The sequence below is a fragment of the Actinia tenebrosa genome, unplaced genomic scaffold (assembly GCF_029948245.1).
Source record: "Actinia tenebrosa isolate PJP-AT-01 unplaced genomic scaffold, QUT_ActTen_1.0 utg165__unscaffolded, whole genome shotgun sequence".
Classification (NCBI taxonomy): domain Eukaryota; kingdom Metazoa; phylum Cnidaria; class Anthozoa; order Actiniaria; family Actiniidae; genus Actinia; species Actinia tenebrosa.
This window is the reverse complement of record NW_028292594.1, coordinates 574423-595372: the sequence shown is the minus strand read 5'-3', so window position 1 is coordinate 595372 and position 20950 is coordinate 574423. Positions and strand designations below refer to the sequence as shown.

The 20950-nt window shown below is 37.1% G+C and overlaps 1 protein-coding gene across 1 annotated transcript; it reads left to right on the top strand.

The window, feature by feature from the left end:
- Positions 1-4367: 4367 nt before the first annotated feature.
- On the top strand, positions 4368-20568 carry LOC116298196 (uncharacterized). The gene is made up of 5 exons (XM_031706576.2): positions 4368-4507; positions 10933-11004; positions 13073-13353; positions 14902-15148; positions 15772-20568. Exons 2-5 carry the CDS (start codon positions 10947-10949, stop codon positions 20277-20279), a joined length of 5094 nt encoding a protein of 1697 aa, XP_031562436.2. The 5' UTR covers positions 4368-4507; positions 10933-10946; the 3' UTR covers positions 20280-20568.
- Positions 20569-20950: the final 382 nt, after the last annotated feature.

Below are 20950 nucleotides of genomic sequence, written 5' to 3'. Positions count from 1 at the left end.
ATTGTCTCAAAAATTTTCGAAAAACTCATATACTATCAACTTAGAAAACAGAAAACGAAAATAGATTACTATCAAACTGCATATCGGGATTTCGGTCTCTTCATAGTACTCTTACAGCACTACAGCACTACTTGAAGAAATAAACACCTGGTCGATTAATATCGATAATGGACTCATTAACGGAATTATCTTTATCGACCTCAAAAAGGCTTTTGATACCATTGACCATGAGATTCTTATGCGTAAGCTGTGTAACTATGGCTTGGATCAAAATGCCCTTGCGTGGTTCCAATCTTACTTAAGTGATCGTAATCAAAAGTGTCTCGTGAATGGCACGCTCTCAGATTCACGCCAACTAACTCTTGGTGTTCCCCAAGGGAGTATAATCGGTCCGCTTCTCTTCTTAGTATATATTAATGATTTACCAAACTGTCTTACTGTAACCAAAACGAACATGTTTGCCGATGATACTAATATTGGCCTATCTGCAAATAACCTAAACGATCTCCAAATTAGAATGAACTCTGAACTCTTCAATCTTAATTGCTGGCTTAAAGCAAATAGGTTAAGTCTTAATATAGCAAAGACAGAGTTCATGTTAATTGGATCACGACAAAGGCTTCAAGCTCAAGATAATAACGAGATTGAAATAAAGATAGATGAGGAAAATCTCAAGAGAGTTTGTCACACCAAATCATTAGGAATCGCTATTGATGACACACTCTCTTGCTCACAACATGTTGGTGAAATATCAAAGAAAATCGCATCAGGGATTGGTGCCCTAAGAAGAGTTTGACCATTTATTTCTTTAGATACTGCACTAACAATATATAAGGGCTTAATCCAACCACACTTTGATTATTGCAGTCCAGTTTGGGATGGGTCAAGTAACCGTTTGTCTGATAAACTACAAAAACTGCAAAATCGTGCTGCCAGGGTGATCACTAAAAGCAATTATGAAACTAGCTCAACCACTCTTCTTCGGGCCTTACGATGGGATAATCTTCACACACGCCGGAAAAAGCTCAAGGCAATAACCATGTTTAAACTGAACAATACGTGAGCTTACTCCAGTGTATTTAAAAGATATACTTTTACCTCGCAGGACGACTTACAACTTACGTGACCAAGTAAACAAACTTTACATTCCCAAACCACATACTGATTATTTAAAACGTGCATTCAGTTACCGTGGTGCTAAATTATTGAATGACTTACCCCAGGAAATAAGAAAATCTGGTTCATTAGCTAGTTTTAAAAGTAAATTTAACCAGGTTTCTTTATGAATATTAGTTCCCACACGGCAATGTATTTTCTTTTTGATATTGACTGATGATTTATTCCGTGTTTAAATAAAGTCTGTATGTTTGTATGTGTATGTAATGTTGTTTTATGAGTCCTTCAGCATCGCACAGAATTTTTCGCTTGAACACTCAGGGACTACCATCACTGTAGATCACATCCTTGCCGAAGGAGATTGACTTTGCAACTATCGAACAGCAATAATTATTTTGTAAAGTTATTGTTCCATATAGTAACTAATGTATTTATGTTGTACTGAATTGCATATATATTTTTCATTCATTTTTATAAAGACACCAGCCACTTGGCCTCCATGATACACCTATTTTTATTACATTATGCTATTTATAACCTTTCTTGTATTCTTCTCTAATTGTTGATTGAATGTATTTACAAAAAGAGTTTATAGACCAATTACTTTTCGTATGCTATTATAGTTGCTTTCCTTCTACACTATAGACACTGTATTGTTTTCCCACTATTGTCATGGACTTACACGCCGTAATACCTCAATAACATCTATAGGAACAAATTCATAAAGAAACACAAGTAATGCCCTAAAACACGTTCGTCCTTGTTGCCCCTTGCATCTAGACGGTTTTGCATATTTTGTTGTATGTAACTATCTATATATATCTTATTAACACTAGTAATCATCCTTTACATCACTCTGTATGGCACTCGCAGCATTCCACTTGCATATTGCAACGACTAGCGATAATGATGATGATGATAATGATGACGATAATGATAATGATGATGATGATGATGATAATAATAATGATAGTGATAATGATAACGACAACAATAATGATAGTGATGATGATAATGATAATGATAATATGGTCGTGTATTTATAGAATGTTAATAACAAACCACTACTATGCAGGTTTTGAGGTATATTTATAGTCATTTAAATTGCAATAGGTACAAAATTAATACCTGAAGCATTTAGATGTTTGGAAAATGGCACTTCCATTTCGCGTACCCCACTCCAAAAATCTAGCGACCTATTTTAACGCACATACCGAAGGAAAACGATTCATTAATATAAACAGCTTAGTAACTCATACCTTTTATATTTTTCTTAGTCTTCAATTCTTCTTTCTATATTTTGAACTGGGTCGGGAAAATACGAAACCACTGTACGAAAGTTCTGTTTTCTTCACCAGTCACAAAATTTGTATGTTTCAAGTTTTATAAAATGTATATGTTTACATTGTGACAACTAAACTAAACTAAACTAAAATAAACTATAAACATTCGAACAGTTTCCAGTGCTTAGCAATAAAACATGTATCACTAATACGGATGCACTTCTCAAAATATTAACACTGATAATTTACTGTCAGTTGAAGTCAAGAGGCATTCTTTTTTGACCATCTCCATTGTTACAAAGATGTTAGCCTCCCACTATAGCTCTACTCACGATAACGAGATACCTATCTGATACCCACCCAGTATACCCACTTTCATGGACTAAAGCTTACGGTACACTGGGGAACTGTCAGATAATAAGGCAGCCAATGGATCAAATTAGGATTTAGAAGTTGATTCAAGTTGGAGGGAGGGAAAATTAAACCAGAAAAACCACAGAAGAGAACCAACAAACAACTCTACTCACATACGACACCAAGCCGACAGGGTTCTAACCCGGGTCACATTGGTGAGAGTCGGGGCATTATGAGCAGCGCACGCCACCCGTGCATTCCTGTTGTGGATAGAGTTAAACGAGAGCCAAATAGTGTAACATGTTCCGATAGCTTGGAGCAAGTTAGTGCTGTTGATTTATTTGTCATCGTTAGCGGCAACCTATTTTATACAATGTACCTAGTTGATTGAATTGGCGGGAAAAGGACAGCTCTACGTATACCTCCTCGGTAAATGCTGCATTACTATAATCCCCATTTTGTAGTCATTCATTAGTCCAAACCACTCCTTAAAACCTCGACGCCGCGTTTTACGGCAAATGAGACAGTAAGCAACTGTTTAACCATTGATAGCCTTATCCGATACAAGACGGTTTGTTCAGTTTCTGATACATTTTACCTGAAGAAGATTTCATGTTAATAAAAGAATTTGACGGTTAGACCAACCAACTACGTAGTCGCACATATATTCATGTTTTAATGCAGTACATTGCCGACTGGCCAACTTCATCAAGGACACTGACTGTACTCGTGTTGATAATGACGGAACTCATTTTTTGCACCCAGAAAATTGATCGACTCAGTGTAATATATAGAAAAAAGGAGACATGGGTGCAATAAGGTAAAGGAAGAATTATGGAAGTAAAGGACTTCCTGAATAAAATACAGAATACGATTGATTAGTAATATTTCAGCTTAGCCTGGCTTGATTATTGACATCCCCGTTAGTAAATTGGTTTAACCCTTGTAATTTATATTTTTTACTTCTTTTGTTGAACAATAATTGACTCGGTATCTTGCTTATTGAACACGTCTAATTGTGCTTGATCAGATGGCATCTCCTTTGGAATGAGAAACACATATTATATTTGGGTAAGCCGCGAACATTCACCTCATATTATCCGTGATTTGGTTGCGAACTCCTCTGAAGACTCTGAACTGAGCTGAGCTCTGTTACCGGGTTCGTTTGGCTTGTTGGTGTCGATGAATCCCCGATTACAAAAGTCGATGCCGAATCTGATGTCATTACAACCCAAGTCTTTTAACTTCTTTCTGTGTGTTTTTATACTTTTTTCTATAAGTAATTGTACTAGCAGCTATCAGAAAGGCACTGATTCTAAAATCCCTTTTTGACTCGCATCCAAATAAGAAAGATCTTCAAGCTTCTTCACGAATGTTTACGAATCGGATTGAACACTGCAAAGAACACCTTCCGCCGCTTTCTCATCAGTGTGACATCCTGTTCAAACGGCTTTTGAGAAATGGAGTCAAAAGGTAAACTTAATAATTCAAATGGTATTTTTTCTTGTAATCCAAGCCCGGTGTGGCTGCTCTTCACATGCATTCCATAGGTGTGTATTATGGAGATTTATGCTAATGCATGCAGATTGACACGCGGTCCTTGTGATCTGCGCATGTTGATCTATGGAAAAGATCATCATCTTGTTGAGGAAGGACTTTTTGCAAGCATATGGAACGCCTTCTTTTGCCTTTAAACCTTCAGTCCACTAGAGGAAACGCCTAAACTGAAAGCCAAGGGCAAGAGACGACTACAGGTTAGTCTGAGATGTAGGTTTGGTTTTCGTGTGAAGATATTTAGAGAGAATCTGAAAATGCGTTTTGAGTCGTGTTTGTTGTTCTCGAGTGTTGAATTTGCGCATCTTCGTGAAAGAAAAATCATAGATTACGAATTCAAAAGTACTTGTGGCTTCGCTATTATATAGTTTTTGTATTTTGCTTGATATAGGAAGGAGATTTAGGTATCTAGGAGAAGATTTTGCGATTTGGTTTTTTGAATTCTTTCACTTGCCTATCGTACAAACACGCGCGAGCCGTTTGACACAATGATGCACAGTTCTTCTTGTCTAAAGCAAAATCTTCTTATTCGCCCCAAAAGAGCCTATTACCTTATTCCTTAAGGCTACCATGTCTATGGTACTAAGATTAAGTTGTCTTTTAGTCTTACTGTATGGTATTTACCATTGGAAAGTCTTTTCCGCGAAGAAATGTGAGCAGCATTTGGAGCCAGTTTTTGTTTTGAGCGTTCGAAAGCTTGCTTTCTTTTTCCTTCGTTTGCCCTGCCCTTGATACAAAGTGCAATAAAATATCATAATGTAAGCTTAAATATGCCATATTTTGCAATATTTCGTAGAAATCATTCAGTAAAATTGTTTTTTTCATTGAGATTTTGAGATTTACGCGACTGTAGTTGCCCGTACTGTGACATCTGTGACACGATGTATTGTCCACATTGTTGGTTGCAAGGAAGCCATGCACGTTTTGTTCTTTGCAAAGCCATACTTTCCTTTTAAAAATCATAGCTTCCACCGAAAACCAAATTGAAGTCTTCCATCCATTTCCGTAAGAAAACCTGTACAAATAATTATTCAATTTCCTTGAGCTTTAAGATACTCTTGACAAAAATAAAAAGGGTTCCTTAGAAAGGTCCATCTCATTCATTAACTGCTTCACTAAGCTGTGATGACCTTGATTGTACAGATGTGCCCAACTCAGACAATCCACCCATTTGAATGTCCATATTGTTTACAATACCGGTGCAAATCTTTTGTGTTTATTAATTTTTTATTAATTCATTAGTTCATTTGTTTCCATAGTTCCAAACAAGGTAGTTCTTTTGCAAAAATGGTATAATCTTTATTTTATTTTATTTTTTGAATTGCATGTTTGAAATAGCAAATTATGTGTTTGGAAAAATATGATTTTCGAATTTTAGATATAAACAAAAACCAATGATCAGAGTGAATTTTGTTGTGTAACATAGACTCATGTACGTACAGTACCTTTTGCCTTTGATATAGTCATGTTAGTGTGTATAGTACCATGATTGTCTTCAACTAAAGTAAGAGGTTTTGAACTTATTCAAAGGCATTCAGGGAATGTATGCTTTTAAAGTACCATAATTTTAGCCTAGTTTCAAGCCATATTTAAGATGCCCCACTGCTTTGGAATTTAGACCAATTTCTACTTTGTTATACAATGCGATGGTAGGAGCTATGGAAATAAGGCTTTCCCTGTCTGGGAATCAAATTTTTTATTTTTTGCAGCAACTTCATTCCATTTTTCTCTGTCTAGGAATCAAATTTTTAATTTTTTGCAAGAGGTTTTGAACTTAAAGCTTAATCATAGGCACCCAGGGAATGTATGCTTTTAAAGTAACATAATTTTAGCCTAGTTTTCAAGCCATATTTAAGATGCCCCACTTCTTTGGAATTTAGACCAGTTTCTACTTTGTTATACAATACGATGGTAGGGGCTATGGAAATAAGGCTTTCCCTGTCTGGGAATCAAAATTTTTAATTTTCTGCCGCAACTTCATTCCATTATTATCTGTCTGGGAATCAAATTTTTAAATTTTTGCAGCAATTTTATGAACCATTTAGTATTCAGCTGTCAAAATTTTGGTTCACATGACTATAATATTGAAATAACAAAAATAAACGAGAAAAATCTTGCTCGCTTTAGAGTATATCACAAACAATGTATACATTTGGTGGAAGCTGACTATACATAGTTTATGAAGAAATCTTTAAAATATGAAAAAGACTCATCAAGCATTTTTTATGTACTTCAAAGTCAGGATCAGCTTCTCTGGTTAATTCGTTTGAAACTGAGTTGAGTTTTGAAAATATATAAATCAAAACCATTTTTTCTAAAACTAAACTCAAGGTATTTTATTGAAAACTAAGGTTTAGTTTAAGGTCATTTTAAAATCATTGTGGATATTTTGTTTAGCATTGATGATATTGTAGATGAAAATATTATCAACAAATTTGTTGTAAGCTCCTACCTTCAATAAAACTTCTAGCCATTCTTTTTGTATATAAGCTTAATTAGCTTTTCATGTAAAACTTTGTTTAAGACATAAGAAAACTTATGATTAAAGAATTATTTTTCTATATTTTAATTGCCTTTAAAAACTTGGTGCTGAGTTATGTTGATGGAAAGCTAATGTGTTTGCAAATATTGTATAGGCCCTTATTTTACAAGAAAAATCGGTTTCATTTGAATGAATTTATAAAAGAGTTAGGAAAGTGTTCATTTTGCTGTGTCAAGTTATGTATTGTGTAGTTTTAGAAATCTGGAAATCAGCCACCCCCCCCCCCTAACAATGGAGGGATTTTTTAAAGACCCCCCTACACCAAGAAATTCCATTTTTCTTCCATAAAAATTTGTCATTTATCTTCTTTCTCTGACCCCCCACTCTTTGGAAATTCCAAATTCCCCTGTGGAGTGGGTATGGATAATTTCTGGAACTACTCATTGCCTACGGCTTGTGCTTCTTGTTGCCCTTTTCGCAGGTACTCAAAATTTCCTCCTTGTTCATAAAACTCAACATGGCACTAAGACTCATTATCTATCTCTTCTAATGAAAGAAACACTCTTACATTTTTACTAAACCTTTGGCTCATGGGCATTTTTAAGGTTTTTTAGTGTTTTTGTAGACCTAAACCTATTGTAAGCTCTATAGCTGGCAAACCATATTTGGAGATTGATTGACATTGTCAGTGTTTTATGCAAATGAGGTAAAAAGTTCACCATTTGATATTTCAGCAAAGAAACGCTTCTCGTACGAAGCAACAATGGCTTGATTTGGAGGTATTTTGAAAACTGGAAATTTTGATAGCCATTTTAATTTGCATCATGAAGTTCTAAGACAGCTTAAATCAGTATTGTGTAATTAGAGCAATTATCCATACCCACCCCCAGAGGAATATCCAAAGGAGGGGGAGTGGGGGGTTGGGGTTGGTGTCAGAGAGAGAACAAAAATTACGTAGTTTGTATGGAAGAAAATTGAAATTTCCAGGGGTTAGGGGTAGGGGGTCTTTAAAAAAATGGGCCTTAAAAAGATTCACATTATCTCAAAGAGCAAATAATATACAAGAGATTTTAGTGTCAAAAAATTTGTACATCATGTACACGGTACATTTAAAGATTTGTTTTGCGATTATTCTTTGAGCTTGTAAATAGCTGGACAGCCAAGACCTACTTTGCCATTTTTTGCCTCAAGCATTTATATGCTAAGCGTATTCTATGTATAACTTTTTTTATAGAATATCTGCTCATTTCACAGCATAAGTAAAAAGTTTGAATAATGCATCCATGTGAAAATGTCAGACAAGATGAGACATCAATAAGAAGGTCAAGATGTAAGGAGTAATGTAACACTCATTATGCAATGCTATTTTCAGCAGGACATAAAAGGAGCACAGGGAACCCAGTATCTAAAAAGTGCAAAATAGAAGGATTCAGTAGGTCAACACGAGTTTGCCATGCGGCAGTTTTTTATATGAATATTTGGCTCATGGATAATGCTATGAGGCTGATATTTTGTTAATAGTTTTAAAAATAAAAAATAACATGAGGTCATCCATGTCCCCTTTCAAAAATTTCTGGAATTTCCCATAAATGCTTTGCAATGTAGCAACAAAATACCTCCAAGAAAACTGCTGTTGCTTGCCATGTAGGAAGAATTGATGGCAAAGAAAGGACTTAAAAGCAAGGGCCTGGTCTGAACTTTACTGCGTAAGGGTTATTTTTGAGTCAAGGTTTAAAAAAAAGAATTGTAAAAATGTCCTGATGAAAAAGAGTGATTTTGTTTTTCCCAAGAGGATAAAATTTTAAACATTTCAGATTTTTTTGATTTGAAATTGTTTTGTTTACTGTACTAGGGAAGATTTTAGATTGGTATTCAGGCCAACTTGCTCAACATTGAAAGGAATTGGAATTTTTCAATTATTAGATGCATTTTGTAATGAGCTAGTTGTTTTAGCCAGCATAGGATTCAAAGAGTTAAACAACATTTAAGTAATGAAATATTAAATTGTAAGTCACACTTGGTAATAGCATTCAATTATGTAACAAATAAATGACTCACTTTCGTGTCACTGTGGCTCATGCCATGGTGGTTTCGTGGGTTCCATGACCCCCCTTCTTTGTAAGATCTTGTGAAGCCAACCGGAATCATGTTACTCACACTCACAGTTGAAGTTGAGTGAGAACCCACCTTTGTGAATTCAATCATGCCAGTTTTTTCTTTCTCTGGCAGTCATTTTGGAATCCTAATTTCTTAAAATCCTGAATCTGCAACTGCATGGACTTACTGGCTAGCTTGTATCTTCAACAAAAAACAAAAAGGGCATGCATTTTGACCTTCGAATTGATCTCGTATTATTCAAGTTGTAGAGAATTTTCTTTCAGAGAATGTCTTTTAATTTCGCTCAACAAAGGAAATTTTCAAGCAATTCTGATAGAAGTCTTGAGCAAAGATTAGCCTGTCTTACTATTTTAAATGAAGCTTCAAGATCTCAGAAGTGACTTTTTAGCCCAAAGTAATCAAAATGAACCTTGGTCTTGTTAGGAGAACTGGCGTGACGACAGAAATGTCTGCAACGTAATAACCTATGCGAAAATCCTAACTTGGCTTCGATGGAGTGATGGAATTGGACTTGAAAATAGATTATTTTTATGATTATGACATTACTGCATATACAATTAGCAGAAAATGCCTTTCACTGTACAACAGTAGCTTTATCACTGTCTTTTGAGACTTTTTCCACTTAATAGGCCCTTTGCAGCTCAGCAATCACGTGCTGATTAATTCACTGAGAGCAAATGTAATGAACATCTTGATTCCCATGGGTGAAATTTACTGGACTGCAAACAAACTTTCTACAACCTGTTTCGAGAGATCGTAATAAAACTACATTTCGTAACACACTGGATGCACATGTTTTCATTCAGTTCTTTACAAGTAGCTAAAAAGAATAACCAATTTAGAATAAAAACAAAAATTTTGCAGTCCAGTACAGACACGTGACCGTTAACTGCAAAGGGCCTATTGCCTTAGCCAGTCTTTCTGAGACTAAAGCAAACTTTCCCAGCCAGGTAACCCTGTCTACCCTGCCCCCAGGGTCTTGCTTGGAGATTAATAAACACTTTAAATGAACACAAGAAGCATAAAATGGTATATTTCATTTTTATCTTGGTTCAAACAAACTGAAACCACATTATTAATTTTGTATTAAGTCAGCTGGGCATTATATTCATGAATCAAGATTTGAGAGTCAACTGAGAGTTCAGATTTGCTCCACGGAATGATCAGTGATTTACAGGCCTGAAAGGAAACCATTTTAAAAACATTTATGAATGAATTTGCTAAGAAAAATTTGTTATTGAATGTGACTCGCAAAAGTATGAATGGGGATAATGCATTTGCATACTGTTATACATTGGCTTTTGTAAAACCAACACATTTTGATGAGAAGCTGGCTGGTTTTACCAAATAATGCATATAAAGCTAGTTCAACAGCAAAAAGCCTGTGCATATAGATCTAAGTATAGTATTAAATTTACTTTCGTTCATAAGCCCTGTAACATTTTATTCTATTGTGTTTCTAGTTACTGTACAAGTGATTTTACATTCCAATTTGTTTTCTTTTGTATTTACTTTGACTGTTAGTCAAGGCTAAATAATACAAGTTTGTTTCATGGGCAAAGTAAGATCACTCTAGGCTGTAGAAAGCTTTCATTTACTAATAACATGGCTCAATTAGCACCTGATGATGACCATTGAAAATACACAGCATTGATACAGTTACTAGTGTCTATAATATGTTTAGCTTTGTATGGCAACCTGTCAGTCAGTTCACAGAATAGTGTCCATTGGCTATATTAACCCGTGTCCATATTAAGCCGGATATTTGATAGAAAATGTATGGGTATTTGCTTGGGACCTGTCCATAGTACCTGGGGACATGGGCATATTACATGTAAGCCAGTGGCTGAGAGCGAGGTTCCACTGTATTATGGGTGTTTGAAACATGACTGATTTAGAGGGCAAGTTTGATTCAGGCAACTGAACTCTTGGACGACTTCAATAACCATTTGCGATTCCAATAGCCCATATGAAGCTAATTCTAATTTTCTAATTATGTAATTTTTTTATTTTCTATGTTTCCAGGGAGTGTATAAGCCATGGCTTCAAGCCAGGAAGAAATTGACAATTCATCCTACCAGTCAGATGACCACATCTGTAAGTATGGTTTAAAACAATGATTGATTTGGCTTTTCACATTCTTCGGACCTCACCGAACTGTGGCGACACGTCAAAAATTTGTCTCACTACCACACCCTAATTCATCTACTGACACACCTACTTTTGTTACATGTATTACAGTGATTACCTTACTGGCAAGTGCTAGATTCAAGACAGTGACAAAAGTAGGCATGTCAGTAGACAAATTAGGGTGTGGTAGCAAAACAAATTTTTGACGTGTCACCACAGTTCGGTGAAAACCGTAGTACAGTATCAAACATGTCATACTTAAAATACAGTATATTATATAATATATCATATAAAATACAGTGTATCAAACTGAAGCAATGCATTTTTAACAATATCACATAAAATGAGCTCATAATCATTATTGAAAGACTTAGTGTGTTATTTATGTTATTATTATAGAAAACTAAGAAAATTTAAACATGTTATGATCAAAAATCGATTTTCAAAGGTAAAAACAACAAAATTTGTGTTGTTTGCAATGTTTTGAAGTCCAAAAACACAGCCAGTTAATTTAGCTTAGTTTTTAGGTTAGTATGCGCTGAGTAGCTTAATTTTTGTTTTTCTTCAGATGTTGTTTGGAATTTATTCAAATGTTTTTCTTTGCGTAATTTAGATAATTATAAGCTTAATAAATATTGAAGTCATTCTTAAAATTTAGTCTGAATGTTATTGATGTTACAGTGTATTGCTCCTATTTGTCTGGTCTGACATTATCATTATCAAAAAACATTCAAAAGTCATGCACAACTGTAGCACAGTGGTGCCCATAAGTGTACACCTTGAATATTATTTATTAAAAGGGTTAGAGGCTAAAACTAAAATTACTGTAACTTTGATGTTTTTAATTGTTTACAAATTTTCCCACTTGCTGACTGTACATGTTCAACATTTCCCTTGTACTACCCTGAGCAGCTTCCATATAGTATTGTAACTTCCTCATATAGTATTGCATTTCTCATACTGCACTGAGCTTCTAGCCTTCTCACGTGTTTATATCATTCAACATACTGAACAGAGACTGGGGAATGTAGCCCATTTCTACTTAACCTGATCATTAATTAATTCAATTTACTTGAGTTTAAGTAAAACCAACCACCAAGTGTATTGAATGTTGGCCACCAAAAAGATTATCAAATATTTTTTTCTCTATAAAAACTAGCCCTCTGTGGTACTAATTGTAGTTAGTGGTGGGTTTAGTAGGTTTTCTTGGTTTACACAGAGTTAATTTTACTTATGCCCTTCTACTGTACATGTAGATCGAATTATAGAATTTAGGAGTTAATTTTTGCGGAGGGAGGAAGTCTAGTGAAAAATGGCACGATAAGGTGGCTCCACTGGGTTAAGTACACTGTTAGAATTTTGGATAATCAAATATAATATATGAAAAACCCAGTTAAATTCAGGCACTAGTTTTGTAAAGCTAGCGAGAATCAAAATTGAGCAAAATTCACTCTAAATGAGCAAATTATTCTTAACCATTTGATATTCTTGCTATTCTTATGTTAATCCCATACAGTTGCTAAATACATGTAAATGACACATTTACTACTAGCTAGAACACATTTATGATTATCATCTAAGAATACTTTTGAATGATATGACAATTGGTTGTGCACGGAGTCTTGTACCTCAGCAATGTTGCACAACAAATTGCATGATTTAAAATGAAGATTATCCCAAAGCAAAAGAGCATTCTCAATCTTTTTCAGACTTTGGTCAATGAAAGCCAAAAATAGGGGCAATAGTCCCCTTCACAGTTCCCTGCGCCATCTTGAAAGGTTACTGTGCCTTTGCATTGAAGCGAGACGAACGGTAAGCTTGCAATGATAGACCTTTTTTAACACCTTGGACAATTATTCACATGTCTCTATCATTGCAAGCTCACCGTTCGTCTCGCTTTGATGCAAAGGCATGGTTACCTTTCAGGATGGCACAGGGAACTCTGAAGGGGACTATTGCAATTTTGCTAGTTTTCCTGGCCTTATAAAAATGATTATTGAGGATAATAACTTAGTCTAAAATATTTATTTTACAGTGTGCGATGATTGTGACAAACTCTACAAAGGTCACTGCCCAGAGCATGGTCCATTGGAGTGGATCAAGTCAACTAGGACAGTATCTGCCGACCACTTCTCCCCTAGTGTTGCCTCTCTACCGGATGGTCTAGTGATCAAGGAATCTGGTATCCCTGACAATGACATGGGTGTCTTTGCTGCAAGACTAATTTACAAAAGGACTATGTTTGGACCTTTTGAAGGTGTGCAGATACCTTCTAGTGAAATACGAGATGGCAAGGATTTGACCTACTCATGGGATGTAAGTACCTTAGTTCTATAACTAACCATGTAAAGGATCTCCTGATGCAATAATAGAGAGTTTTAGATTGACTTTTTTTTCTCCCCGCAAACGGCAAACGTGACCACGTTTTCATAGTTTTCCTTTATTTTACTTTACCTTTTACAAACCTTCTCACCAAGCGCAAATACTCTTTTGTTTTTCTACAACTTGGACTTTTTTGCGATTCTTTTTCAGTAATTTAAAAGAATTTTTTACTGGTCAACTGACGTTTCACGTTTGCCGTGAACGTAAATCTAAAACTCTCTAATGTCTCATTCACACTTGCAACAAAGCGAGATAATTATGACTTATTGGCATAACCCAAAAACCAAAACGATTAAGTCCTAAAACAAACTCCAACTGATCCAAGTCAGTGCATCCTATGAGCAGTTTGACCTGTAATTAAGTGCAGCTGATCTACGCGAGGACCGTAAGTTAGATAACTCTTTAACACCACACGGCACGGTCCCTGAATTAGACTTTACAACACATAACCTGAGAAACTAAGAGAACAAATTATTGCACGGCGTCCTTGTAATGCAGGTACACAAATTTGCACAAATTAGTAAGTTCAGTAGACCTCAGTAGAACAAAACAAAACTTTGCACTATTTTTTACACTTTTGTACAACGTTTTCACGGATATCAGGGGTGCACTCTATCGTGACTGACTGCCTAGTGCTATTGAACGTTTAAATTGAGCCCACGATGTGCGCGCGCACAAGAACTGTTAACAAACGATGAGCATCCTTCAAAGTTTCAATGAAGAACCATACACATTTTGAACTTCAACAGGGCAAAAACCCGGGACTATATTTTTTTGGATGTCCTAAAACAACAGGTAAAAGGCATTATTTTGCCAAAGTATGAAACAAAACACGTAATTCTTTGATCTTATAGAAAAAAGCGTTCGGTTTCGATTCATTAAATGTACAAATTAAAATGCTTAATTTTTAACTTATTCTGGAACTTTTCTTCAAATAATTATTTCAAGTTAGTCATGGAATATATTGTTTAAAGTAAATTTCCTGAGAAAATTACTTACGTGGCTATTTTTGTGCGAAGCTTGGTTTTCGCTATTGTTCTTTTGATAAGTTGTCAAGATGGTAATATTCAAAATTCAATATCTCGAAAACTGGCTTGGAACACTCCATTTTTCTTTTTCGTTTTGGAATCAGCGTTAAGTTCTGTATGAAATAGCTTTCTAAGAAATTTTTCTATGTTGTACTTACGTAATCAGTCACCTTAAATGTGGTAATACTTTCTCGCGTTGCGCTGTAAAGTAAAAGTGCGATCGCCAGGACATCGCGAAAAGCGTAAATAATTTCTGCTTCTGCGACGTTACATGCACAGAACGTCGTGTGCAACATTTGGACATGTCATCGCACCCAGAAAGCACTCTTTTTCATGCAACGTTGCAGGCGATATTGCACCGGGTGTTCGCACCTATGCTCGACGAATTATTTGTCTTTAGTATAAAAACTCCAGTGATTGTTCAAAGTGCTCTACTTTTATGGCTGTTTTCCAGATTCTTCAGAATGGTATCTCTAATTTTGTTCTCGATGGAACAGACGAAAAGAAAAGTAACTGGATTCGCTACGTGACTTACGCTCGAGATAAACGGGAACAAAACTTGATAGCCTTTCAGTACCAAGGAGAAATATTCTATCGTACATTTAGAGACGTCTATCCTGGCGAAGAACTGATGGTCTGGTATGAAGATGAATACAGCTGTTCTTTAGATGAACTACCACAGGAGTTTCCGCAAGATCAGGGTAATTGTTTGAATATTTGTCAATCCAGATATGACTAGACATATATTCATCTATCACATCCGTCCATCCATTCATCTACCTTTTCTAATATCCACCAATCTATTCATCCATCCATCCATCATCCATGCGTGAGTCTGTTCATTCTTAGTCTCTCTTCCTCTATTCAAACCAGTCATCAACTCTTGATTATCGATTTTCCTTTTCTATCTAATAATCATTGATATTTATTCAATCATGAAAATTCATTCGTGTACTGGTAAATATTCGACGTTATGTACTCAAACGTGTATAATTGTTCAGTCCTTGTAATTGGTTGATTTATTTTCTCTTATGCCTAAGTATTCTAACGATCTGCGAGACTTCTTCATGGGTTATGAGTTATTAACCCCTCTCTTATTTTACTTCAGACTTTTCTTTTATTATAATTTATTTAGTTAAACCATCAGAGTATTCACCCCCCCCCCCCCCCTGCAAATGTACAAATAATAACACGTTTTAAAACAAAGTACCAAAAAAAGAGTAGGTATATAGGATGTTAGGGTGTTTTTTTCTAAGAGCAATGATTTAATTTCCTCATCATGTCTAGTCATCTAGTGCTGATATACCTTTTTTTTTTACTCCAGTGCCCGAGTTTGCCTGTCAGCGTTGTCGATTGGCATTCGCAGGAGCAACATATATTTACAAGCACCACAAGTTCCGGTGCCCCGGTGGTCCTTTAGCTTGCACATACGGTGCTCGCACTACAGGACTTGTTGGCGCCTTGTTCCGCTTACCTGTCGCGATTGCAAACGACACTTGGTCGAGTCCAGTCCCCAGCAACAATGATTACAAGCCTCGATCTGATGAGTCACACCATTCAAGACGAAAAAGAAAACCCAGGAAGCTTCCTCGTCCATCCGATAACGAGGAAGCTTGGAACCCAGAACAGCCTTTTGGTCCTCCACCAATCGCGGAACTGAACCATAACGAGACTGACTCAAACCAAAATAGAACAACCATGGTGATGTTGCCACCAGAAGCCAAGGCCTTTGATGCGCATCCAGATTTTATCATAAATAATGAAGAGGCTATAGAACCTGAAGATTATGCTTATGAGAACTATTTAAGAAGATTGAACACCAAAGATAGTATTACTGATTATCAAGAAAAACGACCACGGCTAGATGGCGAGACGTGTGTAGATGAAGAAGACTCCAAATATCCATATCGTTGTAACGAGTGTGGGAAATCATTTGCACGTCCAGTATGGTGGGCCAAGCACGAGTCACGCTGTCGCAAGAAATATGCGAAAATTAAAGATAATGCTAATCATAGTACCGGCACATCCATCGTCGTGGAAAGCCTTTCTTCTACCATTGATCAGATCAGCAATACAAAACAGGTTAAACCAAGAAAAGAGCCCTACAAATGTGGATACTGCGACAAGAAATTCGCTTGTCCTTCTTGGATGAGAAGGCATGAAAAAGTCCATACTAAAAACTTAAAGACAAAGAGCATAGCAACTGCTCACAGGAAGCCAGGAAATGAAGACCCACCACATCCGTACGAGTGCGTCGACTGTGGCAGAACATTTGCTGTTGCAGCTTGGCTCACACGTCACCGAGCAACTATTCATCCAAACAGCAAAGCACAAACTACTAAACCGAGGCTGCAACCCCGGGGACACGTGTGTAGGGATTGTGGTAGAGGATTCGCAGTAGCTGCCTGGCTTACCCGTCACAGAATGACTGCTCACAAGAATAATGTTTCCAAGAAACATTTCTGTGGTATATGTGGCAGATCCTTTGCGGTAGCCTTCTGGCTGACGAGACATCTGAAAATCCATGAGGGCTCTGAGCAGAAGAATGCTGATACTTTGGGTGTGAAATCCAAACCAATCAACCCTGTTGTGTCCATTAAGTCAAAGAAGCCGATGACCTTACCTTGGGTTTGTGGACAATGTGGCCTTAGCTTTAGGTTTGAATCATGGCTTAAAAGACACCAGAAAAATAACAAACATACCAATGGGTTTTACCAAATACCTAAAGCCGAAGATATAGACCAGTTATTGGTGTGTGAGCGTGAAGGATGTGGAAAGTCATTCAAGACCAGGAGACTACTGGGCCGGCACAGGCGAAGACATCTTAAGAAGGATAAAGCAAATGATGTGACTGAATCTTTGAGGCAACTTTCAGCACCAACAGCACCTCCTTTTATCTGTCAATATCCCAACTGTGGAAAATCCTACTCAACTAAACGAATGTTGACGAGACACATGCAGAATCACGTTAAGTCAGAGGAATCAATGGTGGTTGACGTAGATGCCGTTGTTGATTCCTCTGAGTGTCAGTTTCGTAAGAAAGTTTTCAGTACGAAGGACTTGCTGAATAGACACATCAAACGAATGCACGGCAAGGCGCTTTCAGCCTTAGGAGGAGGTGAGAGTAAAGCCGTATTAGCAGACATGGAGACCAAAAGCGTAGCTAAATCTGGTAGTAAATCTGCTCACACATGTAAATTCTGCCACAAAGTGTTCTCATATCCATTACTGTTGCAAAGACATTTGAAACGACATACAAAGAACGAACAGACTCGAAAGAACCTCACCAAGGCACTAAATATTCCCCAAGACGCGGCCTCACCGGGAGTCGAGAAACAAAGTTACGTCTGTGAAATCTGCAATGTATCATTTAAGAGTCTGCACATATTGAACAAGCACATGGAAAAACACCTCGGGGAAAAAAGGTCTTCACAAGAAAAGGCTTCAACAAAGACTGCTAAACCCGACCCGGAACATCCATATCAGTGTGACCAGTGCGAGCGAAAATTTGCAGCATCATTTTGGCTGACGAGACATAAGAATGAACACAAGAAAGAAGAAGAAGCAGCAGCAATAAAACATTCGAACCCTGTCGATCCCAAGCTTCCTTTCCAGTGCGAGGAATGTGGAAGGGGATTCGCCGTAGCATTCTGGCTAACAAGGCACAAAAGGGAACACGTGAGTTTATCTTCTTCAGAAAAAGAAGTAGAGGACTTCGAACCAGTTCCAGTAACCAAAGGTAAATCCAAGGTCTACGTGTGCGATACTTGTGGCAAAGAATTTATCTGGCCCTCTTGGTTAGTGAAGCATCGCAGGGTCCACAAGAGAAAAATCACAGAAATTAAAGCAGAGCGTCCTTTCAAAGAGAAACGGATTAAAAAGAAGAAGGCTGTCGAGAAACAGACTCCAGTGAATTACGACGGAGTTAAAGCAAGCAAGTGTTTTGAAATGTTTGAGGAAAATGGCGTTAAACAGTACCGTTGTACGATCTGTGGAAAGGCAACTGTTTGGCACACAGGAATTGTTTATCACATCCGAGTCCATCATACCAAGGAAAAGCCATTCAAGTGTCGCGTTTGTGGAAAGGATTTTCATATGGCCGGCGATTTAACAAAACATGCACGGAGGCATTCTGGAGAAAAACCATTTTATTGTCAACATTGCAAGAAACGATTCACTACCTCACAGCAGGCAAGCAAGCATGCAGCTATCCACTCTTCTGAATTGCCTTTTCATTGTAAACATTGTGGAAAGAGGTATCGTGATCGTAGTTCCGTGTGGCGACACATTGCGAAAAAATCATGTCCCGGCGCCCAAGGACTTGCATCAACCACCCCTAAGGTCCATTCCAAAGAGCAGCATTCTCCAAAAACTCCTATCGTTGAGAAAAAGAATGCTACGTCGAAAAAGCAACAGATAGAAGAGCCAAAGCCCCGTAATCAGCCTCGTGCACAAAAGAAACCCCTTGCACAACTTGCTAAATCGGTTCAGAGCGGCAAGAAAAATGTTACAAACAAGAAGAAAACCAAGAAAGTTTCACATGACTGCAAAAACTGTAACAAGACATTTGGCCAGCTCGATGAATTTAAAGCTCATATAGAAAGCTACGCTAAAGCTGGTCAGATAGTTTGTGAATATTGTGGCAAATGCTGGGCAAGAACCGCTGATCTTACCAGACATCTGCGAGTACACACAGGAGAACGACCCTATCTTTGCCCAGACTGTGGTCTGGGTTTCAAGGTGTCCGACGCTTTGAAACGCCATATGTTGAAGTTACATCCCAAGTCAACCAAAACTATGATAAGGATAAAAACTGAACCATCAAAGACTGAAGTCGTTGACCACAACATGCTTCACGGCAACGCCACGGATAACAAAAAGGCTAAACAAATCTCTGAGAATGATTATCAGAATCATCCATCCTCAGGTGGAAGAAAGCGTGCACAAGAGAAAAAAACTGTTAACGCCGTGATAAAAAATACCGACGGAAATCTTCAAAACAACTCCGGAAAGCCTTCATCGGAACGAACTAGTTTGAACGACTCTGGACGTAAAAGGCGCGCTCGTCCTAAACATGCTGACAATCTTTTGGGGACCAGTTTTCCAGAATACATCAAAAGCCATGTTAAAAGTAATTCTTTAAAAGAATGTAAAACAAATGAAAATACTAAAGAAGGTGCTGAGCCAAAACAAAGTGAAGATTTAGTTGAAAGTTCTGGAAAACAACTTCAAATTAACGAGTGCGAGACATTTCCTTCCAATGACGGGGCTGCCTTGGATAACAGGGAACATGATAAGTCGAGCCAAATGAACGAGAGCTTGATAGATATTTCCGTAGAATATCCTGAAGGAGATTCTAAACAGCTTTTGTCAGAAACTTTCAACACCTCAAAGAATGTGGAACGCGATCAAGAAGATAATAGTGAAGATGGCTCATCCCACCCTCTTGAAGAACATCGTGAGGGCGTATCTGAGGAGCGTCCCCCTGGAGCATCAGTTGGTAAAGCATTTGAAAAGAAAAATAGGAAAGACATTCATTCCTATCAAAAGCAAGTCAATACTGACAACCAAATAAATGTGGCCAAGAAAGAGAAAAGTGAAGAGCCCAAGGATCGACCACCTGTAACTAAAAATAAGCGTTCTGGTAAGAGTTCTTGCAGCAACAAAGGTCGCAGGTGTGAGTTTTGTGGAAAAGTATTCTCAGCAGCTGGTAACCTTGCACGTCATGTTCGACTTCATACCGGTGAAAAGCCCTTTCAGTGTAAAGAATGTGGAGAGTCCTTTATGCGTACGGATATCTTGTCTCAACATATGGTGAAGTACCATACGTAGAAAGGATGCCATGGTAATCTAGATTCTTATATTGGTAATTTGTATTCATTGACAAGAGCTACTAGTTGTAATCACTTGATTCTTGGTGAAGCAAGATCTCCAAAGTCCTAGTACCAAAGTCTTGTTGCGTTCGGATTATCCATATTTCAGGACACGTGCAATGGACTTAGTTAAGAAACTCATCGCTGAAGCAAAATATCTTAGATAGATTCCACTGCTGTTATGTACAGGAACATTCATTGAAGTTCAAGTTGGAGGAAAGAACAAATATATCAACTTCTTTAAAGAACTTAATTGTTTTAATCTTCAAGTTAAGGACGGGAAATTGTTAAAAAGGTTTAAAATATTTGTTAAACTTAAAACGAGTCCAAATCATCTACTCCTTATACCCCAAATTCAAAAAGTATATAAATACTTTTTTAAATTGTCGGGTTGAAAAGTTAAATCTTCGAAGGGAAGACCAAGCGGTGTTCTGGGCAGTCGACTATCGTTGGCATTTGGAAAGCGTTTGCTTTGTTTGCATAAAGATACATGCTTTGTTCTGTGACCCTTAACCAAAGCCTCATTAACTGTTTACTCCGAACACCCTTTGATCTTAACTCCGATGATTAAACCTTACTTTTTCAATAGATCTTTTTCGAGTTCCAAATTTTTTCAACAAAAATTGTTAC

Excerpts from the sequence above, each read along its gene's own strand:
- LOC116298196 (XM_031706576.2), top strand. The coding sequence starts at position 10,947 with ATGGCTTCAAGCCAGGAAGAAATTGACAATTCATCCTACCAGTCAGAT. Across the intron at positions 11,005-13,072 it reads CCAGTCAGATGACCACATCT|TGTGCGATGATTGTGACAAA; the intron begins GTAAGTATGGTT and ends TTTATTTTACAG. Across the intron at positions 13,354-14,901 it reads ATTTGACCTACTCATGGGAT|ATTCTTCAGAATGGTATCTC; the intron begins GTAAGTACCTTA and ends GCTGTTTTCCAG.